Source organism: Mustela lutreola, chromosome 5 (assembly GCF_030435805.1).
Source record: "Mustela lutreola isolate mMusLut2 chromosome 5, mMusLut2.pri, whole genome shotgun sequence".
Lineage (NCBI taxonomy): Eukaryota > Metazoa > Chordata > Mammalia > Carnivora > Mustelidae > Mustela > Mustela lutreola.
In genome coordinates, this window is record NC_081294.1 from 40,582,971 (window position 1) to 40,609,924 (window position 26,954).

The following is a 26,954-nucleotide window of genomic DNA, read 5'->3' on the forward strand; positions in this document are numbered from 1 at the left end:
ATTTATTTTTTATTTTTTATTTTTCTGCTCATTCTAAATAATGCATTTTTATATTCTCTACTGCTTTTCAGAAAAAGATATTCTGTGCATTTTGTATAATGTTTTTATTAATTTGAATGTAGTCCGTATCTTTTTTTCTCTTTTATAAAATAAACATCATTTTACAAACTAGGTTTTTGGGATCATTTCTGAGTCTGGAGTTGGTGCGCTTTCATCTTCTCTACTCTCTGCTTGCTTTCAGGTGCTTTGAATTCAAGTTATCAAGAGGGAAGATTTGTTCTTTGATACTGGAGCTAACACAGCAATGGGTCCACGAAAGAAAAGTGTTAAAACATGTCTCATGAATAATGAAATTGTTGAGGAAGCAATACCTGATGAAACAAAGGACTATATGAATCAACTTTCACATGAAGTGCTTTGCCATATTTTTAGGTAAGATTTTGTTTGATTGACTTTTACCCCCGCCCCCCCAGCATGTGTAAGTAGGAACAAATTCTAGGAGTGTTCTGTCTAGCATGGTAGTCACTAGCTACCTATGGCACTGAAATAGAAGTGAAATTAACTTAAAAATCAGTCCAGTTCCTCAGTTACACTAGCCTGTATGTCTTGTGGCTGCTGTGTAGGACAGCTTACACAGTGAAGATAGAGAATACTACTTTGGTTGCAATAAGTTCTATTGTATAGCCATTTTCTACATTAACATCTCAGGCTTCTCGAAATTCATAGTGACTGATTTGTTGACTTTTGTTATTACAGTACCATGTGTGTACAACATAAGGCAGTGTTTCTGACTTTTTTGACTACAACCCACAGTGAGAAACATTTTCTTCATACGCACATATATGTAAGTGATTGGAATCAAAGTTTCATGAAATAATACCCATCGTTACTGTATGCAGTGCACACATTAAGTTGTTTTATAGTAAATTTTTTTCCAAAATCTTTTTTTAAATTACAGTTTTGTCCAGACTTAATTATAAACAAAAGTCAAAGAAATCAAAACAAAAAACCCCAAAAACCTGTCACTTCCAGTTTCCCCAGCTTTCTTCTTTCAGTCATTATCCATTTAAATAAATAACCCTAATACACTTTGGCTCTGGAGTTGGAGACCTGAGTTTAAATCACGAGTCTTTCATTTACTTGCCTTGGACCAGGGATCAGTAAAGATGTTAAGATTCAGTGAGATAATGCTTTTGAAGCACTCAGTACACTGCATAGCATAAATGCTTGTGGACTGTTGGTAGTTTTGATCCCGTTTTGCGTTTGTTCATATTGCTATATGGTCTTCATAATGAGTACTATGTCACTCTGTGCTCACTATGACACAATAATTAACTATGTCACAATAATTGGGACATAACTAAGTCACTATGACAGAATAACTCTTCTCTTGTAGTCTGATGTCTGGATTGTTTTCCAGTTTTTCTCTTATACAATTGCAATGAACTTTTCCAAGCATTTGGATTTTCCACTGTTTTATTTACCTAGGGGAAATTTCCATTTATGAAGTTTATAGAAGTGTTCTGAATTTTTTAAAACTACTGAATATTTGCAGAAAAAGAAATTTTTTTTTTTTTAATATTTATTTGAGAGAGAGAGAAAGAGTAAGCACAAGCAGGGAGAGGGGCAGAGAAAGAGAGGGAGAAGTAGACTCCCTACTGAGCAGGAAGCTTGATGCGGAACTCAATTCCAGGACCCTGAGATCATGACTTGAGCCATAGGCAGACACTTAACCAACTGAACCACTTGGGCATCCTAGGAAATTTGAAAGTAGGGATAGCAGAGCTACTTTAGGGAACCACGGACATTTTATTTTTCTTTTCTAACATAAATTTGGATTTATCTTCTTTAGTCTTTTAGTCTTTATCATCTACACTTCGTTGTTGTGTGACATAGCATAGTTTTGGCATAGTTCAGTTCTGTCTGGGAATAGGAAGTCCAAAATAACAGAATTTTTTTAACATAACAAAATGATACTGAAGTTCATTTGGTGGAAAAATGTCTGAAAACTTTTCAGAAAGTTTCTTTAGAAAAGGAGTCTAACCCTACCATACAACAATTGTCCCTACAATACAACAGTTGAAGATTTGGTACTGGAGATGTTAAGCAGATAGCTGGGTCAAACCGTTTCCAAATTAAGCTCCATATGGGGATTCAAACTTATGTCGGGATCTGGTTTTGATGGTATTCACATCAATGAGGAAAAGCTGAGTGGATTAATCAGTGATGATGTCATAACCCAGGAATCACTTGGAGAAAGTAAAAAAAGCATGTTCCTACCTTCCATATCTGATACTAAATCCTAAATGCATCAATGAATTAAACAATAAAGCTGTTAAAATCTGGGAAGAAACCATATGTAAAATTGTTCCTAGGGATGTATGTTAGGTATTTGAATAATAAGAAGGCATATTATAAACAAATTGGACCATATTTTAAGTTGGGAGTGGATATGATAATATTTTGCAGTTTAAGCAGAACATTCAAATGGAAGGAGTGGAATCTAGTGTCACATCTTTTTAAAAATGTATTTGAAATGCCTACAACTCTTTGATTATTTGTCTTTGAAGAAAAAATACATTTCTTTTTCTCAGGGCAAATATGATGTAAGATCATCTTTGTGAGACTACTGATCTATTTGGATTTAGAGGGAGTATATTTACTCAGGCATATACTTTGTATAACAATCAGTGATTTGAGGAAAAAATACTTCAGTGTATAAGTTGATTCAGAAAACAAATTGACTGTTTTTTGTTGTTTATAAAATATTTACAATTTCTGGAAATTATCCTACTTACATCTGAGTTATGGAGACTGTAAATTAAGTTAGCAATAATACTTTTTTTTGTAGAAAATTATATTTTATTTTATTCTCTTTAAATAGTTTGAAGGGGAAGAGAGAGTGCCAGAGGTAGCAAACATGGAGCAGAAATGCTCAGCAGGCATACTTGGACTTTTCTTTTAGAATTAGCTTAGTTTTTAGGAATTAGAGTCAGACCTAACCATGTTGACATCCCTGCTCTTCCTTCCTCTTTCTAGCTGTTGATTTTCTGCAAGTTAACTTTTTTGAGCTGATTTCACCACTTTAATAGCACCTGCTATGTTAGTGAGAGTTCTAGCAGGAAACAAGTTATTTACACTTGACTGGAATTTGAAGATCATTTAATGAAGGGACTATTTATAGAGGTTTAGTTGGGGTTAAGGGAGCTAATAAGGAGTGCTAAAGAATTCACCTAGGAGACTAGGAATAGCAGAAAGCCTTTGCCCATGGTATGTGTTGGCCTAAACCACCCAATAGCGGGAAGGGTAGGGAACACAGCCTAGCAGAGAAAGAAAGAAAGAAAATGGATTGGAGGAGGGCAAATAAAGAACCACCTACTTGGTCAAGTTGTGAAATAGTGACTGTAGTACAGTGTCTGTGATATAATACAAGCTTTGTCTAGGGTAGTTTTTACTCTTTTTTTTTTTTTTTTAAATTTAGTTGTGTATGGAGGGGTGTTCAGGAAGAGAGAGAGGTGAGATTTTCTGATCTTTCAAAATACATTGCTTTTATTGGAAACAACAAAAGTACAGGTTAGTTGAAAAGTTTCAAGAAGGAAGAGTTAATAGAGAGTTGGAAAAGAGGAAATTGTAGTTGAAATGAGATGTTTTCATTTAATGCTTGTGCAATACTCGTGTGTGATCTAAACGGTAAAAAGATCTAGGGAAAAAATTATATACTATAAACTTGGGATACATGTATGTTGATGGAGAAGATAGAGTTTCTGGGTGTGTTGAGGGAGCAGAAAGGAATTTTTTTTGCTACTACAGGAAATGGTTTCTGTAAAAGCTATAAAATTATATTGGCCATGTTTAAACTGATTAGTTCTCTCTTTCTCAGGTTCCCTTATCATCAGGCCTTGAAATTCGCTGAGATCCTTTTCCTTCCTTTTTTTTTTTCCCCCTCGAGATTTTCTTTGTTTGTAAAAGCTTAAAAGGAGAAACGCAGGTTTTAGCAAATATCTTATGGAGAGAACTCAGTATTTATTTGGATGCTTGAGTATTTGCTGACTCATCTGTTTTTAGTGAAAAGCTTTATGTGCATGTTAATCTTAAAACCCTGCAAATATTCTTAAGGTCTTATTTCATTCAAGGCATAGGAGAATGGATGAAGGACAAAAAGTAACCTGTTGGTGAGAGGAAGTACTTACCACTTGATAAATATGAGTTTCTTTCTCTCACAAAGGTACCTCCCTCTGCAGGATATCATGTGTATGGAATGTCTCTCCAGGAAGCTAAAAGAAGCAGTGACCCTATATCTGAGAGTGGTGAGGGTTGTGGATCTCTGTGCAGGGCGGTGGTGGGAATACATGCCGAGTGGTAAGTGGATCTAGCCTGTTAAGGTACCCTGGAGTCCTACTGGAACCTCATAATATTCCCACCAAATGTTACTTGTCTTAAGATAGGCAATATAAGTCACCTTGTAGGTAGGGAGGCAGAATTTATCTAAATTAGTTAGGTTCATTTGGGTCAAGAAAATGTGTTTTGCCTGAGGCTTTCCTGGTTTTGTTCCTTAAGGGGCTACGTCAGCCCATTCTACACATGTAGCACTGGAGAACTTAACATACATTTATTATATTAGACAAAGTGGCCTTTGTTCCATGATGTAGGTTTTCATAGGTTCCCTGTGCCCCTTAATGGCATCCTCTAATTAAACAGATATTAATCAATTTGTGTAAAGCTGCCCTAGCAAGCCACAGAAATTGCATTTCTGGCACTTTCATTTCTTTAGCACTTTTGGAAGGCTTTACAGGGTCTTAAGAGATTCTCAAATAAGGCATTGGTCTTGTAGACGAAGAATTCAGAGTTAGTAGCCTAAGCACACAAGTGGATCTCAGGTAAAGAGACCAGAAAAGAATGTTGATGACTTCGTTAAACAGAATACACCTGAAAGGGAAGAATTAAAATGAAGGGCCAGTCAAGGCTTGTTTTTAGCTAACACCAATTTGTTAACTAGAGACTTCTAGTTATTGTTGTATACCAATTTTGAATGTCTTGTTTAGACATTTTATCAGCATTATCCAGATCCTGATATTTTGAAAATGGGATAAGGGTGGTGGCGGGGGGGGAACCTTGGCAGAAGTGAAGTGGAACCGGATAGACTCTCTGCAGTAGTGGAATATTTTTACAGTTTGGGGTGGTATAGCCTTTGGAAAGGGTCATCAGTCAACTGGTAACTCTTATCAGTTGGCCTCTTAGTTATCAGTATATATACCTTTTTGTGAAAAACATTGCAAAAACCTGAGGGTAGAACTTAGCTTGGGAGGCTAACCACGGTCATCTTCAAATACTTCAAAGAAACCATCCTAAGGGAAAACGACTCCTTTTATTCCAGAGGGTGATCATTTATAGCAGGAAAGGAAAAAAAAATGAGGGTAGTGTGAAAATGACCATCAATCCTTAGATTAGATTTGCTTTCATAGAGGTTAGATCAGCAGGAATTCTGGCGATGGGATTAATGCACTGTGTAAAGAGGCAGGATGGCAGAGCTCCCATGTGATACAGCCTTAGCCTTAACACTTCTGCCTCTTATCAAATTAGAGAAGAATCTGTCTGCACATTGCTGACTTCTTTCAGACTGTGATAAATACCTGTGAGCCCAAGGCTTCCCATCCCTGCAATGAATATAAAAGGGGATCAAGGCAGTCTCTAGCCTAGAATAAGATCTCATTAACCCTGCTTACTAATGCCACTCTGGCAATAGTTTAACTTGGAGTTTAAGCCCTGATTCTCTATATTATAATAATCATCATCATCATCATCTCTATATAATAATAATAACAACAACAACAACTAAGGTTTTTAGTAGTAATAATAACAACTAAGGTTTTTATGTAGTACTTTATGGTTTATATATGTGATCTCTTTGGGTTTTCACACAATCTCAATAAAGAAGGTGGAACTATATGCATTTTTCAATGAGAGGCAACCTGTAGTGTATGACAAAAGAGGGACATTGGCAGTGGTCAGACTCAGTTTTGAACTCTGGCTACTCACACAGTAGCTTTTAAATTCCTCCAGGTTTATTTTTTGCATCCCTAAGTGCAGTGATTACCTTTTCATTGGGTTGGGAAAATAGATGAGAAAACATAGAATTGTTAGCATGTTGAGTGACTCTGTTGGTGAAGGTTACTCTACACAGTGATAATAAGAACTCTTAGTATAATCAGACCAAGTGATCTTTGAGGTCTCTTTTCAGTTTTGTGATTCTAAGGTTAATATAGTCATCTGGACCAGCCCTGTGCAAATAGAACAACTTGAAAACTTTAGTATGTTAAGACTTGGTGATTTGGGGCCTCACTTACATTCTTGAGAGTTAATATTTTTGTCATTAGTGGGCAGATAATTGGATTTCTGACAGTCTCTGTTAAAGACAGAACACCCCAGATAATGAAGTATCAACTGTGTGAAACTTGTCTTCCTGCTTATCTCACCAAAACCCCTGGTGTGAAAGTAACCTGCCTCTCCATTCCCATCTGGTGCATGGAACATGGTCGGCCTCCCAGATAAACAGCTTTGTGTCAGCTCAGTATTCCTTCAGTTTGGTTCACTTATGTTCTCTTAGCTAATTTGATTTTTTTCAGAAGAATGAGCTCTCTGAAATGTCCAGGGAGTGGTGGTTAAACACAGGATAAAGTAATTATTAGGAAATGGGTAGACCAAGAGAACCTATTTTGAGAAGGGATTTTGGTTAGAACTGTGAACTTCCTAAAGGTGAGGATTATATCTTTCTCCTTTTTTAGTTGTGTGCCCTGCCGAGCCCTAGAGGTTCTCTGGACCAGAGAGAATACCTTGGAGGGTGGTGCTGATCAGATAGGTGGTCCTTCCTCACCTAGCAATCTAGTAATAGGTGCGAGTTATCCAGGTTAAATGTGTGTTGTCCCGTTGGAGATTTCTGTGCCTTAAAAGCAGCAGCAGCAACAAAAAGGCAATCATAAATTAAAAGCCTCAGCTCTGTAAAATATTAATTCAAGATAAGTGGGGTTTCTGAAACACTTCCTCTATTACTAAAGAAATAGTAATAATCATTTGTTCAGCCATGGTGTTAGTCTTACGAAACTTTAAAAAGGAAACCTTTTGTTGTTAACTTTTGACAGAAATGACAAGCGCCTAATAAATGTTCATGAACCCAAAGATGAACTTGCCTCTAAATGCTTCTGAATTTCTCAGGCTTCACAGATTCCAGTTTTCTAACACTATTGAAGAAGATGCCAGATGTCGAACAGCTTTATGGCCTTCACCCTAGATACCTTGAGAGGCGAAGGGTACGGGGCCATGAGGCTTTTAGCATTCCAGGCGTTCTAGAAGCTTTGCAGGCATGCCCAAACTTAGTGGTGAGTATACCTAGTTGAATAATATTTGGTATCAACTAATTGATGAAATAATAAATCAAAGAATGAACAAATATGCTCACTCACATGCAGATTTCATCCATAACAGACTTTTAAATTCCATTGCATTTAACATCTTAGATACAGAAATAGAAGCTTTGGATACAAATTAATAGCCTTTCTTATGCTTGCTTGGCATTATTTTCTAGGGTGTAGAAACTTCTCATTTGGAATTGGTAGAATCTATTTGGACATACATGCCACATGTTCATATTTTGGGGAAATTTCGTAATCGTAATGGAGCATTTCCAATTCCTCCTGAAAATAAACTGAAAATTCCTATAGGAGCCAAAATTCAGACTTTACATTTAGTTGGTAAGTACATGTTTCTTGGGTCACCTGCGACACCTCAAAATGTTTTATAGCTGAATAATCACTGAGAAAGAGTAATGAGAATTTTAGAAATAGCTTTGTTGATTGATGATGGCCAAAGAAATGCTTGTGAGACGTGTATACAAATTTATATTTCCCATTAAGGAGTCTTAGATAGGGTCTGGAGGGTTAGAGAAATAACTGCTTCACAACCAGTCTGTTCTGTTTTTGAAAACCACCTAAGTAGTTTTGAAAGTTATTAGGGTGTGGTATGGTTTGTTTTGTTTTGTTTGATTTCACGGAGCCAGAATTCTGCCCTTGTTCTTTACCCTTTTGGTCCTAGTTTGACCCTTCAGAGAAGAGTTCTCCAGTGCAACTTTCTGTGGTGATGCAAGTGTCATGGTTTTGTACTCTCCCGTGTGGTTCCCTCTGGCTAGTGATACAGAGGAACTGAATTTTTATCTTGGGTGCATTATCAGCCCCATGGAGTAGTGGCTACTTTATTACATAGCTCCGCTCTAGAACACTAAGGAATAAAAAGCCAAATAGCTCTCAGTTTACTTGTATCTTCACCAAGCAGAACATTCCCCTATGTTCAAACCAGAAAAAAATGTGCTACTTTTCTTTTTCTCTGAGAAATGGGAAATGGGGTGTTCTTTTTCCAAAGGCACCTTATTTGCAGTGATTGTAGTGTACATTCTCCATGCAAATAGATGTTTCTCAATAATTTCTATCTAGGTAGATAATAAAGGCAGATATTTTCTCAAATTTAATTTGCCACCTCTGACTCAGATTATTGAAAGGGTTTTGGGAGGACTCCTGTTACGGTAGTCTGACTTAAAATATATATTTATTACATATTTTATTTAAATATCTGTTGAGTATCTGCTCTGTTCTAAGCATTCTGGGCATTGGCGATGGTCTTAAGGACTAGAAATTTCTGAAACTGGGTCAAGTGGTGTAGGGAGTGCAGCAGGATGGTAAGGAGTGGGTCTTAATTGGGGCTTATGTGCACAGTTAGGGCAGAAGAAGAATGCTCTCTAGCCCCCTTTTATTTACATGCTCAAGGGATGATTGTGATTAGGCATTTGGATATCTAGTTTGAGACTGGATTTTTAGATAATAAAGTTAGTGTAATTTACAATGAAATTTACAATGTAAGCTCTAAAGTCAGTGTTTTTATATCTTTATATTTCCCTTGATTCCTGACATTGGAGAAGATACAGCAGGTACAAGCTGTTGGTAAATTTTGTTGAAATGCATTCATTCGTTTGATTAATTCAACAGTTTAACACTGTGATGGTGTTGTAAATGTGTATAGTAAATTAGTGCACATGCTGGGAAGACGGTAATTGTGTCCTTTGTTTATAGAATGGGTTTGAAGCAAAATGTGGATTGGGCGTAGACTAGACCTTCTTTGTCTGGTGGATCTGTCTCACTCTTTCTATTCTGAATTTGCTAATCAGAATTACCACTATCATGGTGAATGCTAAGTGTACATTTTTGAGTTTTACATCTTTAGTCTTAGTCTATACCTCTTTGCCTCTGCCTTTCTTTGTTTTGTCTCAACCTCAATTTTACTTCCCATCTGGTGCCATATAGGGTATATGCGTAGTTCAAGGCTAAAGGTCGCTCGCTGCTTTTTGGGAAGGGGCAGGTTAAGGGATACTCCTTGTAGTAGGAGCATCCTGCAAAATTTAGCTTCTAAAGACCCAGTCATTCAGGGGCTCTGCTAGTTTGCTTTCTCTAGTCCCCTTGTTATCAGGGCTTCTACCAACTTCAATTTGAACTTGTATTAAACTGGTTTTGCCAGCTGCTGCTTGTTAAATGCCATCACACTGGGTCCTTGGAATTTCTCTCAGATACTTGTGTCATTTCCTTGGCTTTTCATGAGGCTGTGGTGGTTAACTGTTGGGCAGGTTCCTTGATCTGCTTTCTTCCTTTTAGAACTTACAAGTTACCTATCTTTTTTTCTTCTTTGTCTCCTGATTTTTCCTTCCACTTTACATCCCCTTTCTCTCAGACAGTGTCCTCTGCAGGTATGACTAATAGTATTAAGTCACTTATGGATCTAAAGGATAAAATACCTTCATCAGTTTGAAATATTAAAATATATGACTGATGGGTTTCTCACTTTCTCAAAGTCATGCTGACTGGCTTCTTCTACTCATGTACAAATCGTTAAGGTTCATTCATTTGTAGAAATAGCTTTAATCTCTGTCTCTGGATATTATGGTATTTGAAGCCAGCTATCCTGCCTGTGTTTTAGTTTTCTCACTGGTGGGATAGTGGGCGTTGGTAATCAAATAGTACTTTTGTTTATTCCTTCCACATAATTTTGTTTTCAGGAACTTGTTTTCATTTTATATCTGCTGGTGTATGTATGTATCTTGAAAGAGTTGTGTAGAGTTATGAGAAAGATTCATGTGTATAAAATGTGGAAATACTTTTACGATCCCATCTCCATATGTCTTTTCTAAAGAACTAACAAAGTAGAGTGTTCATGGTTTGCTCACATTGTTCATTACAAGCCTGTTTTATTAAATCAGCCAAACTTGATGGACTTTAATTAGGTAATTCTTTCTGGTGAAAATCTCCTTGAAGGACAAATTGTCAACTTGAAAAGTAGACTGTTGCACTTTTATGCAGAATACAGAGTTTTTTTCGTGATTTTTGTTTTTCCGTATATGTTTTTAGGGGTGAATGTTCCTGAAATTCCTTGTATCCCGATGCTAAGGCACCTTTATATGAAGTGGGTAAGACTCACTAAACCACAGCCGTTCAAAGACTTTCTTTGCATTAGTTTACGAACTTTCGTCATGAGGAACTGTGCAGGTAATGGCACATAGTTATGGTAGAATTATACCTATACTATCCTAAAAATATCCTAAAGCCAACTCCATAGCTGTGTTTCTAAATGGAATTATGTTACATTATTATCATTTATGTTCAGTAATTTATTCACCTTGTGAAAATAGATGTATCTTTTGTTTTAAGGTCAGTTGACTCATGATTTGTGTTTTACCCTTAGTTGGGGGGGAGGAAGCATCACAGTATCTCTACATATTTTTTACAGGTACTTTTTACTTTCTTATTTTTTAAATTTTTAAAAAGGTTTTATTTATTTATTTATTTGACAGAGATAGAGAGGGAGTACAGGCAGGCAAGGGGAGCAGGAGAGGGAGCGGGCTCCCCACTAAGCAGGGAGCCCAATGCAAGTCTCGACCCCAGGACCCTGAGGTCATGACCTGAGCTGAAGGCAGAGGCTCCGACTGAGCCACCCAGATCCCCCTCACTTTTTACTTTCTGTAGGATTGTTATAATGGATCTCTGTCTGATTTCTGGTTACGTCACACTATGATCCCATAAAGCAGAAAGCACTGCTTAATGGTACTGCCTTTCTGTTCAGAAACCTTCAGTGTCTCTGTTGCCCTAGATTGTCAAGTGGGACTATTCTCCTTTAAAGTTCTTAATAGCTGGGGCCCCCTCTCGATATCTTTTTTCTGAGTCATTACTAAGATGTACCTTCTTTTACTGTCAGGCTTGCCTATTCACTGTCCCCTCTGCCATTCTGCCAGCCTTTACACTATGTTACTGTTCCCTTGTCCTAAGGTATACACTTCCTTCCTTCCTCTTATTCTCTTTTTTATGTAGTACAACAGATACTATTTTTATAGTAGATATGTCATGTCTTTGTATTCTTAGATTATTCAGTTTTATCTCCATGTCTTTGGCAAGCTCTGTGGCAGATAGGCCTGTGTCTTGTGATCTTCCATATCCCCTCCTACAGCACTGCTCCCAGAGAGAGGTATTTATGACCCAGCTCTTTACTTGGGTGAAGGACCACATCCTCAACTCGGCTGTCTCCCTTTAGTATTTGAACTCAAAACTATTGAAACTTCAGGGGATTTACAAAAAATACTAAACGTTCCTCCAGCGTTACTAAAAAATCCTTACGCTGAATAAATAAATACATCTTTATCAGGCTAATACGTTCTAATAGATACAAATTACAGAGAGTTACCTACTTGGCTCTCAGTTTCGCACATAGAATTTGTAAGTTATTTCAGCTGCTGGTTTGAAAATTCACTTTTAAATAAATTTACATTGTTCCATTGAAGTATTTTTTATTCCTCTAGGGCCAACAAACTCCTTGAAGTATGTCCCTTTAGTAACAGGCTTAGCGTCTGCCCGAAACTTGGAACATTTGGAAATGGTTCGAGTCCCTTTCCTTGGAGGTCTTATCCAACACGTGGTTGAAGACAGTTGGAGATCAGGTATTAATTTTTCTTTAGTTACTGAAAACTTTACAAATCAGTTTTTAAAATTACTATGCTTTTATTTAGCTTCTTTTGTGAGTCTTTTTAAAAGAAATTGCTTGTTAGTAATTACCCTGTCTGGTGCGTTTGATGGACAGTAAGTAACCGTGAGTATGGACTAGTACTTATTTTCTTTTTATGCAGTGCTAAGCCTTCTCAATATAAATAGTAGAGTGTTAAAGCACGTTTTCTGTTTTATTAATTCGTATTACTTAGTTAACCAGACAGCTGTTATATTTGGAATTTTTCTGAAAAATATTAACAGGGATTTCTAGAGTCTGTTGGTGAAAAGAGATGGTTTTTGACTTGGACATTTTAGGCCTACAAAAGAACTCAGGGATTAGTAATGATAATGTCTCACGTTTGTCTAATACTTTAAGGTATATCAGTGCTTTCATGTTTGCACTTGGATATTAGCTTCATCTCAGATAATGGCTTTTAAATGGAAAGTATATTTTACTCTCTAGGTCCTTTAATTATATTTTAAATAATGATAATATAACAATGTGCTCCATGTTAAACATCTCATAAAGATGTTTATCTCAGATACCACAGAATTTAGCGAGATAGATAACTAACTGTTGAGAAAAAAACAATCTAACTTTGTATATTCAGAATACAAATAGAGTATCTTTAAGTACTGTTGGTACAAGTTGATGTTTCTAATACTATTAAAATATGAGTAAGCATGGCATTTTTAGGCATTTTGTCAAGTTTGGTGGAAGTACACTTTAATTAAATTGTGGAGGGGATGGAGCAGGCTCCCTTAGGGTCAGCAGCTTTATTTTTATTATGCATGGCTGAACTAACAGGAAAAAGTCAGAGAGGGGATAAGAAGACCACAGTGGAGCCATTCATTAGAGAGAAGACTACAGATGCCAAAAGTAAAGAGTTTGTGTAAATGTCCTGAAAGAAAAACAGACTTTTCTCCCCTTATGAGCATTTAAGAATGACTCTGCCTTATATTTTAATTAAGGAGTCAGTTATACCTCACATAAAAGTTAATTCCAAATGAATCATAGATCCAAATGTGAAAAACAAAACATTCCTTTAAAAAAGAAAAGTAGGAGAATGTCTCTTTAACCTTGGGAAGGCAGAGATTTATTAAACAGGATACCAAAAAATACTTACCATAAACAAAAAATTGATAAACTCTACTATATTAAAAATTTTTTTCTGTTCATCAAAAGGTATGATTAAGAATGAAAAGCAAAGCTTCAGAGTGTGAGAATCTATTTGCAATACAGGTATCAAATGAAGGACTTGTGTCTAGAGTATATGAAGTACTACTAAAATTAATGAGAAAAAGGCAGACAACCCAGTAAGAAAAACAAGGATACAACCAGAATACACAAGACTTCACAAAAGGGGATAACCAAATGGTTCATAGACATGAAAAAATGAGAAATGCCCTTAATCATTAGAGGAATGCAAAATAAAACCACAGTGTGATACACAAGCACTAAAATGACTATGCCTAAGTATGACTGATAGGAAAGAGACTTACAGGGCTTTCATACACTGCTGGGGCTGAGTATAAATTGATACATTCCCTTGAAATATTGTTTGGTAGTGTCTGTGCATAGCAACAGCGGCCTTCCTGATTTTATTAATTTATTGTCTCCCTGGTTTTAAAGCCAATAGAAATGCATACATATCTTCACCAGGAGACAGTGCCCCAAATTATTCATAGAAGCACTGTTCATAATAGCCTCCCGATGGAACAGCCCAAATACCCAGCAGCAGCAGCATGGGTGATTCACACGTGACATATTTGTGCAAGAGAATATTACACAGCAGTGAGAGTGAATGAACTGCCACTGTATGCAGCAATGTGGATGAATCTTCTAAACAGAAATTTCAGCAAAAGAAGGCAGACACAGAAGTGCATATTGTGTGGTTCTCTTCATAAAAGTTTAAAGTCAATCTTGTGAAAATTCACTGTGCTTTATACATTAATAATTTGCATACTGTTTTTGCTCTGTATTTACAAGTTTCAAAAACATAAAACAGCTGAAGTTAAAGGAGTGGTGGTCTTGTTCCCTATGATACATAGGAGGTTCAGACTTGGGCTAGAAAATGTCAGGATCCCTTCTTTACAGTTCCCTTACGAACTTCTAGCTTCCTGAAAATCCTTTCTTTTAACAGTCTCAATAATTTGGAGTAATTTTCCAACACAATCAGAATGCCTCTTCAGGAAGACAGTGTCTGTTTTCATCTCTTCTTAGGAAATGACTGGTCATTGCAATTCATTTTGAGTTACTAATTTGAGTTACTTAGATTTACTTTTAACCAGATAAATGTCATCTAAAATGCATCTAAATACTTTACTAAAAGTGCTGTGGTCGAAGGAAATACTGTTTTTGTTCCTTTTCTCCCTTAACCTAGGTGGTTTTAGAAATTTGCATACTATCGTTTTGGGAGCTTGCAAAAATGCTCTTGAAGTAGATCTTGGTTACCTCATTATCACTGCTGCTCGTAGGTATGTTTCTTCTTGATGTTGTCTTTTGTCTTAGAGTAGTGTTTTTTCCTGTTTTGCAAAGATTGGGGGAATGTGTATAGGAAGTTTGATTATGCCTTGTCTAGATGTGAAATATAAAGGAGTTGTTTAAATAGCATTAGAGCATCACTTGGTAGTGATAGTCTTCTTTTACAACTGATGACAGCTGAACTGCCCTCCAGACCCATCAAGCTCTTGCAGGGGTGTGGTCTCATCAGAGAAAAGCAGTCAACATTCTGGAGGTCCACCAGAAGTCAGCACTGATGCTGGTGTCTGCAGCTCTCTTGGGAACCATTCTTTCAACCTTCTCTGATTTTTGGAATTATTTTAGCTAGTTGGTAACACTGTTTGCTATTCAGAAATCAGTATTTTAAGTAAGCTTTTTAAGAATCCTGACCTTGTAACACCTTTATATTTTTAATATAATATCTTTATATCAGTTTATGCCACGTTTATGGTATCCTGCAGATCAAAGGTCTACCTCTGCTTTTATATTGTATTAAAATTGAGTTAAGTATTTTTTTTTTAAGATTTTATTTACTTATTTGACAGAGATCACAAGCAGGCAGTGAGGTAGGCAGAGAGAGAGGGGGAGGCAGGCTTCCCGCTGAACAGGGAGCCTGATGTGGGGCTCGATCCCAGGACCCTGGTACCATGACCCAAGCTGAAGGCAGAGGCTTTAACCTACTGAGCCACCCAGGTGCCCCTAGTTAACCGTTTCTTTCAGTTTCAAAATTCTTGATTTCAAAACGCTTAAAAAGAATGTTATGAGTATAAAAAAAACTGTTTCTAAGTATTAGCAAGTAGGTATTCTTACTCGTTATGGAACTATGATCTTTGTTAAAATGGCACTTTTAAGAGCAGCATAAAAAAAGATGTTGAATAATCAGCACCAGTTGCAGATTCTGACTTGGACTTAATCAGGTTTAAGCAAACATTAGAAAGCATATACGATTCTTATTTTGTAACTTGCTGTTAATGTAACTGCAGTGTACCACCTAAGACATGTCCACACTTAACAAAATGCTCCTTTACAGGAAACATCTCTAATGCTTTTTGGTAGAGGAAAGTTGTTTGCATGTGACATCTCAGTAAGGTGAATTTCTTTCGGAGCCTTATGCTAGGAAGAACCTTTGATTCTGATATTTTTTATTTTACTCTGATATTTTTTTTTTTCCATAGGTTACATGAAGTTCGGATCCAGCCTTCCCTAACCAAAGATGGCGTCTTTTCTGCCCTAAAGATGGCAGAGCTGGAGTTCCCCCAGTTTGAAACACTTCATCTGGGATATGTAGATGAGTTTTTGCTGCAGAGTAAGACTTAATCAACCATTTTATTCCCTAGAATTGCTGTAAAGAACTTACTTGAAAAACTGAAACTTGAATTAAGATGCGTGATATTTTCTTGAATATAAGACAGCTTAAAGTCTTACGGGCTTTGCCTTCTTGAAAAAGGAACTTTTAATTTAAACTTGAAGTGTCAGTGATTTTTTTCCCCCCCGTGTTGCCTCTGACTTAGCATATTATAGAAAATATAACGATTAACAGTATGCAAAAAAAAAAAAAAATCCTTACCTACATTTGATATTGTCTTCATTTTACTGCCCAAGTTTCTTTCCCATTCTGCTTCATTTTTTTCACAGAATGTCATCCTTGGTTCCATTTGTTGAATTTGATCTGCCACACTTCTTGAAGCTTTTGATGGTCCTCTCAGATGAGGTCCCATTCCCTGTCCATGCTCTTCATTTCCATAATAAGCCCGCTGGGGGTTCTGGATTTCCCAGATAGTGTGAGCACATAATGGTCAGTATTCATTTGATGATGATTGCTGTTGGAAGGCTTGTTGACAGCATTTTCTGGAATGTATTTACAATTGGGAACTCATTCCTTTGGGTTTGAATGCATGTCAATTCATTATTCAAGCTTTTTTCCTACATGACATTAATCAGACATGCAAGAGCATTTCCACCGTCAGCATGTTTTTATTTTTTGCAAGAATTGTTTCTTCCCCGTGTAATTTCTAACAAGTCTTTCTTAAACTCACTGTCATACCAGATGGCATTTTTTCTTAGGATCTAGTTTGCACCTAAAAGAACACAAGACTTGATTCCTCTGGTCAGGACAGTCTAGGTCAAACAAGTGACTGTTGTCCTTTTTCAGTTTTAGTAGACATCTCTGTTGTTTTGTTTGCTTTTTCTTTGTTGCAGTGCTCATTACTACATGTGAAGGATTAAGAAATCAAATCATTATCTTTTTGCCAGTTTAATAGGAATTCTTTTTTATTGTATAACCTTGAAAAAGATTGGCTTTTCACCAACGTAGCTTTAAAATGCTAACCTAGTATAGTCATTTCATATAAAATTAATGTATTTGATACCAGGCTTTTCTGGTTTTGAATGAGGTTGCTTACATTCTCTGTCTTGTTTCTACAGTACCTTCTGCGTAACCCAGCAAAATTTTCAGCTTTCTGTAATTTTATTTTTTCCTCTTCCCCAAAGCTCAAAACTTGACAAATTTTGTATTTTCAAGATGGCCACATTTAGGCCCACTGAAAGATTCTCTCTTGAGGGTTATCTTTATAACCAGCTATTTCCCAATTGTGTCTCTTTCCCTGAAAGACACATTCCGTAGAAAAGCACTTTATCTTTAGACTACTGCTACGTTATGCTTTTCAGCATGTTTCATAGTGTCTTTCATATTGAAATCTCTGTCTTGACCTTTTCATAAACATTTCTTGTTTTCATATTTGCTGCCGTTCATCCATTTCTCCAGATACATATTTGCCTCCGACCCTCCAAAGACAGCCCAGGATTATCTATCACTGTAGGCGCCAGGTGCCTCTAGCAGCATCCAGGGAGGAACGTGTGGTCACTGCTCATACTTTGCCACTTAATCTCACTCTTCGCAGTAATTTAGATTTTGAAGTGCCTCTCCTGAGGGTAGGGGTAGCATCACCTCTAGTAGAACTTGGATCTCTGTTTTGTTATGAAGACTTGGCCAAATACCAATAGAAATATCAACCTTTGTGCCCCATACATTTATGGGAAAAATGACAGGGCCATATTGGGGAAATGGATGTGCTGAAAAGCAGATGCTGTGTGTTACGGGTAGAAGAAAAGTGTTCCAAAGATGAATACTTACAGGGGGGTTTTCCTTTCATAGATTTATGATAGCAGAATTTTATTCAAAGGTGATAGGGATATAAAACTCATTAAAAACCAGAGCAGTGTTGTTTTTAGTGCTGGGGCTTTGGAGACGGGGAGAGGTGGTATTGAGACCTGCCTCTAACAAGTGATGGGACCTTGGGCAAGTTACTTCTTAAGTCCATGGTTTCTCATTTGTTAAGTAGAGATAAGACCACTTGTCATTTTTTCCATGGGTGGTTTGGAGTCGTCAGTAATAAAACCACTGTTATCATACAATCTCTGACCCTTAGAAAGCATTTAGTAAATGGTAGCTTTTACTTTTAGCTGATCTGTGGGCTAAAGAAAAAGAAACAGAAATGTGTTCTAGGTGATGTCATCAGAGTTCTTGAGGGAACATGACAATCAAGGAGAACCCAAGAGGTGGAAGAAGGTGGTGGTCTCAAAGGAATGAATGTATGATGGATATGTTATGTCAGGTTACAACATTTATGCAGAAAAGAAACAGGGTCATTTCAAGATTTACCCAATCCTTAGAAAAATTTCAAGTCCAAAGGGTAAGAAAAATGTTTTTACAGCAGGCTAAAGAAAATGGCTCGGCTGAATTGTAAAGGACGAATTAAGGTAAATCTGCAGAAAATGGACAATAAATATCAAAAATGTGGACTGTAGGTGAGAGACTGAAACTATGTGGAGAGTAAAATAGGAAGAGTTTGGAGTTAATAGTTGTTTTAAATCCCTGTAAGGTGTGTGGGGCATCTTCACCAGAGCAACAGTGTTTTCTTTGTACTTGGTGGCAGGTGGTAGTAAGGATTGTGAGAGACATTTATTAAGTGCCTGTCTCCCCAGCACCCTGCTGGTCATTGAAAATGTGACTGTCACCTAACTAGACACAGTCCCTTTTCCTTCAGGTTGCTTGTAGTCAAGCAGACCATCCTGGAGAGTAAGGACAGGAACAGGGGGAAAATGAGGACAGGAGACAAGGAATGAGGTTGATTTCCAGTGTCACCACAGTTTAGGACGAGGATTATCTTTTACTGATACCCATCCCCAACCCCCAGCCCCCCGCGTGCCTGCACGATGGGGGGGCACTAAAGCTCATTGGCAGAGGGGGTAGGTGTATTTGAGTTAGAATTCCGTTTTCTGGGGATGGTCACATCTTTACTAACCAATCCCATGTGTTCTAAGAATGACCCTGAATTACCAGTTTACTCTTTTCTATGCCTGGGCATACCTGACTCCAAAAACATCCCGATACCGTAAAAGAGAATTACATATTTAAGATCTTATTTTTCTTTTTAAAAGCTAAAGCTAAAACTTCACTGTAAGTGTGAACCAATGCAATATATCCCTCAGTTTCACTTTAAGAATTTTTACTTTTTTTTCCCCTTTTCTAGAGAATTGAAAATGTTTCTGTTAGCTATCCCTTGACTTTTAATATAAATTTTTATTTTGCACCTAAAATTGTATTCAGACTTGAACCTGATGATGGATCGATGAAACACAACGATCATAGAGAGTAATATACTGGATGTTAAAGAGTTCAGCAACATTACATGACATTTAAGAATCTTTTTTTTTTAACTGATTTCTATTTAGGTAGAATGGCGAATGCAGATCTGGTAAAGTATGGCTTGGCTGATGTGGTAGAAAATCCTGGTATCATCACCGATATAGGCATGAAGGCAGTCAATGAAGTTTTTTCCTGTATCAAATACCTGGCAATTTATAATTGCCCTCATCTTCATAACCCATACAATTGGATCTCAGGTACTGTAGGCTTAACTATGGCTATGTCTGCCTGCTCTCAAAAGAATATATATTTTTATTTTCTGTGTGTGATATGAATTGTATTCCTAATGTAAAATGTAGATATTTATAAGATTGGTCATACAAGTGCTGGGAACCTTTGATAACCAAGTTGGAAGTATTCTGTCATTGCCTTTTTGAACTCCTGATGTTCTCTGCCTAGAAATTGGCACTGTCTGGGTTATGGAGTCAACTGCCCTCATTTTTTTTTTGAGCCAGGCATATAAAATTAAGGTTAGGAATTATTGCCTGGGATATTACATTTGTTTTCTCTGAATACCTTCAAATGGCACATCATCTGAAAGGACAAAGTGGGTATGTATTTAAAAAAAAAACCAAAAAAAAAAAAAAACTTTAGTTAGGTGACATATTTAGCATTAACTTGTGAAGTTTTCATTTGCCTTAAAATTTTAAGCTTTTTCAGCTCTCCCCCGCTGACCCGACCCCTTGTGTATAGAGTGTGACTTTTGTACTTGATACGTTTCCTTATATGGGGAGTTCTTTTTCCTCCCCAAGAGAGTGCTGTTATTTGTTTCTTTCAGGACCCTTCTTAAATACCTAAATTCACAAACCTTTAAATAAATTCCAAGCTAGAGAGTTTTCATTGTGACATCCTCTTTACCAAATCAAGTCCCCTCACTGACCTCTGCAAAGCAGCCTCCTTTCCTATCTGAGTTGCCTCTTTGGGCTTCTGTAGCTCCTTATAGAGCCCGTCTCCAGCCTCTTCTTAGGCTCTCTTGAGTTTACTCATTAGAATGGCCATGTCTCCCCTACTGGAAGTGGAAATTCTGTCCCTAGCCCAGCTGCACCAAGAAGTTATTGGGAAATACAAACTTTAGGTGGTAGCAGGCATAGATCACTTTTAAAAAATAACATTTATTGGATTTTTGGTTTGTTTGTTTTCTTAAATACAGAAGTGTATAAAGAAGAAAACAAAAAATGGCCTATAATCCCATCACTCAGAACTCCTGTTAACACTTAAAAACTAAAAGTAATACATGCACTTGGTAAACAATACCAAACAGTGCAGAAAGGTACAAAATGAAAAGTCTCCTCTTCTCAAAGGTAACCACCATCAACAGTTTCTTGTATATTCTCCGGACAGATTATTTTGTGCATATTGCAGCCTATACATGTGTAGCATTTAAAAATGATTTATATATACAAAGGACCTTTTCAGGTATACCCTCTCCTGTAAGCTTGGTTTTTACACTACGAGTACTTGGGGGAGAGTTTTCCATAGCAAGCATACTCAATTTTCCTTCATTCTTTTTAATAGCTGCATAATGTTCTATTAAATGGATGCACCAACATTTCTTTAGTGTCCTATTGTTGAATAGGCATGTAGGTTGTTGAATGGATCACATTTAGATCAAGGTTCACTTGGTTTCAAGTTAATAATTCCCAAGCCATGTAGTTTCCACAATGAAATTAGGTAAGAAGACATCATAATTTAGTCATCAAGTTTTTGAGATCATGAGAGATAAAATCAAAGTTATTTAAAGGAAAAGGTTTTGAAAATCTTTGTGACCTAAAGCAGAATTCATCTGTAATGGACAAAGTGTTAGTTAAACTCTCTGGCCATGTCATTTCTCCCAACAGATCACTCAAGATGGACACGATTGGTCGATATCAACTTAGTGCGGTGCCATGCTTTGAAGCTGGACTCCTTTGGCCAGTTTATTGAATTGTTGCCCAGCCTCGAGTTTATTTCACTGGACCAGATGTTTCGTGAACCACCCAAAGTAAGTCACATTTGAGGGAATTGTTTATTTTAATATTCAAGGAGGAAAACAAAACCTCAGTGATTTTTTTTCCTAATAATATGCCCTTACATTATTACAATTGGACTTTTTACTGCCGTCTTACAATGAAGGCATACAGGTTATAATTTGAATGATGTCTTGCTCTAGTAAGGGGTCTCCAGAGAAGGGAAAGGAAAAAGTAAGTGGAAAGCTGTCTCTGTCAATTCCGTAAGCTGAAGGTGAGATATGAGCAAAGGTGGAAATTTTGAGCTAGGTCAAAATTTATTACTGAGAGTAATTAGTTGGGAGATTAAATTTCTTTTCTTTTCTTTTTTTTTTTTTTAAAGATTTTGTTTATTTGACAGAGAGAGATCACAAGTAGGCAGAGAGGCAGGCAGAGAGAGAGAAAGGGAAGCAGGCTCTCCGCTGAGCAGAGAGCCAGATGTGGGGCTCGATCCCGACTCAGGGATCATGACCTGAGCCGAAAGCAGAGGCTTTAACCCACTGAGCCACCCAGGTTCCCCGGGAGATTAAATTTCTAATTAAGAACCTCAGATGTAAATATGGATTAGGGATTCATTTTGGATATATTTTACTTTGCTCTTCTCTCTTCTGTGCAGTTGAAAATCCTGGAAAACCTGAGATTGTCTGTTGTACAAAATGTTATTTTAAAACTGCTTAACCAGGGCGCCTGGATGGCTTAGTGGGTTAAACATCTGCCTTCGGCCCAGGTCATGATCTCAGGGGCCTGGGATCGAGCCCTGCGTAGGGCTCTCTGCTAAGTGGGGAGCCTGCTTCCCCCTCTCTCTCTGGCTGCCTTTCTGCCTACTTGTGATCTCTCTCCTCTGTCAAATAAATAAAATATTAAAAAAAAAAAAACCTGCTTAATAAGACTTTTGCTGTCATTGTAATAAAAACAATGCTTCAGTTAATTATCTTCTCTCTCCTTCAGTTCTTAATGGTTACATTCCCACTGTGCAAGCAGTACAGTATAGCGGGGAAGGCTCAGGATCGGAGGTCAGATTATTGGGTTTCAGGTCCCAGCTCTAGCACCTACCGGTCTCTTACCCAGATCTCTTTCCACTGCATTTCATTATCTGTAAATCCAGACCAATAGCACTGCATCTTGCTTGAAGTCTTATGAACCTCTAATGAGGTGCTTGATACATATGTGAAAGTAGTGCTCTGTAAATATTCTTAGATCAAGGTGAAATGGAGGAATATGAAAAACGAAGTGTTCTATACTAACCAGAGTGAATACACATGTGTTTTCTTCTCGCCTTAGGGTTGTGCTCGAGTCGGCCTGAGTGCAGGAACGGGAATTGGGGTTTCCTCGGCCCTTGTTAGCAACCAGAACTCCAACAATGACAATGATAACAATGCCCAGAATAATGCCAACATCCATGACAACAATCACCATCACCCAGATGACTCTGATGAGGAGAACGACTTCCGGCCAGACCTGCAGCCAGGAGAGCAACAGTTTGCAGCCGACGGTAACCCAGATCTTTTGTGAGCTCCACACAGAAGTGATTTTTACTTTGGATTGTATTTCTCTGACCCTGTTCTGTTTCCTTCTCTCCGTATGGCAGTTTGTCACTTTACATATGGGGGACCTGGTTGACAAGGCAAATGGGGCAGGGATGAAATGTGCCTATCTGCTGGCTTGTTTCAAAGCTATCTTTATGATGCCTCTTGTCCCTAGACTCTGTAACAGTGTACAGTGGGTACAGTGAGCCTTAGATGGTGTACAGGGTACAGTGAGCCTTAGAGACCTGGCCTGTGATTTAACTTTCAGGATTTGGGTGAAGGAACATCTCTTTATGTCTTCCTGACCAGTAGATCAGTAGATAGAACTTCATTGGGGGACCATTTTTGGATGTTCTAGAACTGAAAAAAATGAATGGCAGTCATGTGCTAGACATTGTAGCTAGACATTGGACACCTTTCATCATTAAGTCTTCACAAACACCCACCAAATAAGTACATGAGCCAATAAAGACCTATTGAATTTCACTTATGTAATTGCCAGTGCATTCTTCAGTATTGACGGAACACCTGCTCTATCAGCCCATGTGCTCTTGGGCTTGTATGGCCCTCTCTTGGGGAGTGAGGATGAAGGGAAGTTGTTTTCTTACTAAGTTTTCCAATTTCCCAGTTGGCCCGTAAGAATCAGAAAAGGAATCTCTTCAAGCTATCTTGTTTTCATTGCCCCTTTACTCATTCTCTTGGACACAGTGATTACTGAGAAATGGGGTCCCGTGATGTTATGTCCCTGCTTTCATCACGAAAGCATAGGGCATATAGAGCATACATTCCTTTAGGATTGCTCTTAGTATATTATAGGGCCTGATCTAATCATCATCTTAGGCATTGTCTTCACTTCACGTGTTCTCTGTAGAACTCTCCTTGGCTCTTGGCAAAGTCACCAGTGGCTCTCCTGAGAATGCTAGTGGTCATTTCTCCTCTTTTGTCATATTTGACATCTGAGCAGCATTTGTCATTGTTGCCCGCTTCTACCTTCCTGAAATAATTCTTCTCTTGGAATTTCCAAAACTGTTTTCCTTGTGTCTCACCAGGCATGCCTGCTCGGATTCCTTTGCTTTCAGTTTCCCCTCTGTTCTACTTCAGTCCTTGATCTCCCAGTTTTTTTCTATCATTTTCTCTACAGAAGTTCCTTCAGTTTCCTAGCTTTGTTATCATTGGAATATGGAATATTCTGATTAATTCCGATCATGGAATATGCCGATGAATTCCAAACCTTTGTTTCTACCTTTGATCTTTTGACTTTTTGAAGTAAACATGGTTATATACAGCTTCATACTTTTTATTTCCACATGAGTACTTTTAGACATTTGAAACTTACGGTTAATTCTTCCCCCTGACATCCACCTCCAAAATACAAAGACAGAAGTGGAGAGCCGGCAGGTGCTAGTACTGGAGGAGGAAGAGGAGGTCAGATGTTGTCTGTTAGCTTTATTCTCCCTTAGTGCCATTATAACTCATCGGTGATGCCGTAGGGACCTGGACTTCAGAGGACACAGACCGTCCACGGAAAACTGTTAGAGCAGCTTTAGCGCAGACCTGCGCAGATCCTAGGAACCCAGTTGTGGTTGGAGTGGATGTACTGGACAGATGATAGTCTCCACTGGAAGTTAGATGGCCATAGGCTTCTCCGTACAGAATGGAGAATGCCTCCATTGTGAAGTCACATACTGGTGCAGCAGAGACCAAAATGTGTACAAGAACGCTATATTTGATTTATAGGAGAGAACAGTGGAACTTAAATCTACTAACATTGTAAACTAAGATTTCAGGAGATTAGAGACTTGCATACAGACCACATTTTGAGGTATATATTGTCAAGTACACTATCTTCAAATGCTGTTAAGGGCTCATAAGCAAAGGAGCTACATTAATACCAGGTTTGAAGAATTAAACACCTTCAACTAGAGGAAGGCTCAGAACACCACTGATGATGACAATACTATAGGGAACTGCAGGTTATCCTAAAACATTGGTTCCACAGATCTCCCTGAGTTGGCATTGTATTTATTTGTATGTTATGTATGTATCAGGTCAGTTCTTTTAAATAAAAAAATAGGAACTGGAGAAAGGCTGTGTGACTTTTGATCAAAACCAGGAGTGGAAAGAACAAATATGAAAGAGAAGCAAAAAAAGTTTCGTTAAATAGTGGTACAGAGATTCAAACTAAAAGGAATCAGTGGGACCTGGTATTTGTTGAAATGATTAACATTTGATGCTTCCACTCTTTAGGTATGATCTTGATAATTTAAAAATTATTTTCGTTTGAAAGTCGTGTTGATATGTTGACTTTCCTTAATTTAGAATTTTAAAACTTCATGCATGGGCCTCTACGTGGTCTTGGAACAACCCCAGAATGAAGCAGAGGCCCCCCACTCTTTCATGCCCTGTTTTATTTAACTTCATCAGCTTGCATGAATTAGCAGAGTTTAAAAGAAGAGCATCATGTAATTCTAAAATTAAAATTTATACAAGTTAAGTAGCTTTGTTTATAAACTGCTATAATAAGTCATGGGTGTTTTTCAGCAAACATTATCATTAAGGTAATACATGATTTTGGAAATAAGACTTCATTGCTTTAGAGAGTAGTGATTTATCAAAATATTATAATTTGCTCAAGATTATCATTCTTAGATTTGTACTTCCAAAATTCTTAAGATTTAGAATCCTTTATTATGGGCCAGTTAATTGAGAATTTAAGTTCTTTACCTGCATTTTATAGCACTCTAAAATTGAGGAATAGATATTCATATTTTCTAACAATTCACATTTGCCTAACATAAAATTACAATGTGTCAAAATCATGCTTTTATAATTGCTAAAGCATTTTGCCAAATTATTTTAATATAATTACTTTTGAGTTAATTGTAACCATAAAGCCTAGTTTTGCCTCTATGTAATTTTGCTAAGTTTCTATCTTGATTTATCACATAAATTCTGGGTACTTACTACTTTTAAAAATGGTGTGCCCCTCTCCCTTTCCTCACCACTGTCCTCTGCCCTGCATTCAGATGAATTAACCTAGGTGAATTGCTCTGCAGCTTTTATTTTTGGCAGTGATTCTCAAACTTGAGTGCCTCAGAATTACCTGGAAGACTTGTCAAAACACAGGTTGTTGGGCTTAGCGCTCAGAGGGTCTGAGTTAATAGGTCTGGGTGGGGCTACATAATTTTCATTTCTCATAAGTTCCCAAGTGATGCTAATGCTGTTGGTCTGGAGCCCAGTTTGAGAACCATTGATTTATGGAAAATCTTTAGAAGTGAAGTCTAAGGGTGAACTATAGTGTGAAAAAAAATCACAGTAAATGCATTCTGTTTTATATTTTGGGCAGATAATTGTCAACCACTAAATAACGTTTTTAATATTAGAAATTATTGCATATAAATCATTTCTTAAAGGACAGTGAGTTCTCCTTTATTTTGTACATTTAATAAAGGTTTTGAATTTCTAATCAGGCTTTTATAGAAGAGACCAGCTAATATTTTTGTAAAAAACTGCTCAGATCCGTTAAGATTTATGCTTACATATTAAAACAGGATTTTTTTTACAACTGAAATAACATTTAAACTGAGCAAAACATTTGGTAAGCATTGATACTTGATTAAAAGATAGCGTACATAATTTTTGTTAAGTTAAAATTACTCTGAAAAAAATTTACTGTCCTAATGATACTCTGAAACAAAAAAATCTAAACCAAGAATCATTTGCACTTTCTGTAGCCCGAGGGTATTACCATCTCATTTAAAAATCAAGATACTCTTTCTTTTTTTCTTTACTGTCTATTCTCCATGGCATCGAGTCCTTTAGCAAGAATGTTTTTGACTGTCTTCAAAGCATCTTGCCATTCAGTCTACATTCTCCTTGCCTGTTGTACCACAATTATACCACTTTTTTTTTTAATCTAAGAAGGCAGGGTGACCAGGTAAAAAATATTTATCTGAATGCTTTAATACATTTCAGACTGCACCCTACTTTCTCTCTTGATCAGCTAAAATTAGGTCTTAGAGCAGCCAGAGCAGTGTTGTTAAAACATACACCCGATGACGTTGCTCCCTTACTTCAGACTCCAGTAGCTTCCTACTGCCTTAGGGGAAAAAAGTTCAGTTTCTTGATTGGGGCCATAAAACCCTACATGATCTGGCCTGTCCCCAC

At 37.3% G+C, this 26,954-nt stretch overlaps 1 protein-coding gene across 8 annotated transcripts in view; it reads left to right on the forward strand.

Annotated features, from left to right (window-relative positions):
• Positions 1 to 26,954, forward strand: part of FBXO38 (F-box protein 38) — a 54,558-nt gene that overhangs the window by 8,118 nt on the left and 19,486 nt on the right. For 5 of the 8 annotated variants that reach the window (XM_059173973.1, XM_059173977.1, XM_059173980.1 and 2 more), the window contains 11 exons: positions 242 to 432; positions 4,226 to 4,359; positions 7,210 to 7,373; positions 7,580 to 7,745; positions 10,440 to 10,577; positions 11,882 to 12,019; positions 14,450 to 14,543; positions 15,744 to 15,874; positions 19,303 to 19,473; positions 21,115 to 21,257; positions 22,543 to 22,753. In XM_059173973.1, the coding sequence (XP_059029956.1) occupies positions 305 to 432; positions 4,226 to 4,359; positions 7,210 to 7,373; positions 7,580 to 7,745; positions 10,440 to 10,577; positions 11,882 to 12,019; positions 14,450 to 14,543; positions 15,744 to 15,874; positions 19,303 to 19,473; positions 21,115 to 21,257; positions 22,543 to 22,753 (1,618 nt within the window). In that variant the 5' untranslated portion in view covers positions 242 to 304. Of the gene's footprint in view, positions 1 to 241; positions 433 to 756; positions 845 to 4,225; positions 4,360 to 7,209; positions 7,374 to 7,579; positions 7,746 to 10,439; positions 10,578 to 11,881; positions 12,020 to 14,449; positions 14,544 to 15,743; positions 15,875 to 19,302; positions 19,474 to 21,114; positions 21,258 to 22,542; positions 22,754 to 26,954 lie in introns of those variants that run through there. The other 3 variants (XM_059173975.1, XM_059173976.1, XM_059173978.1) reach the window with 3 other exon arrangements.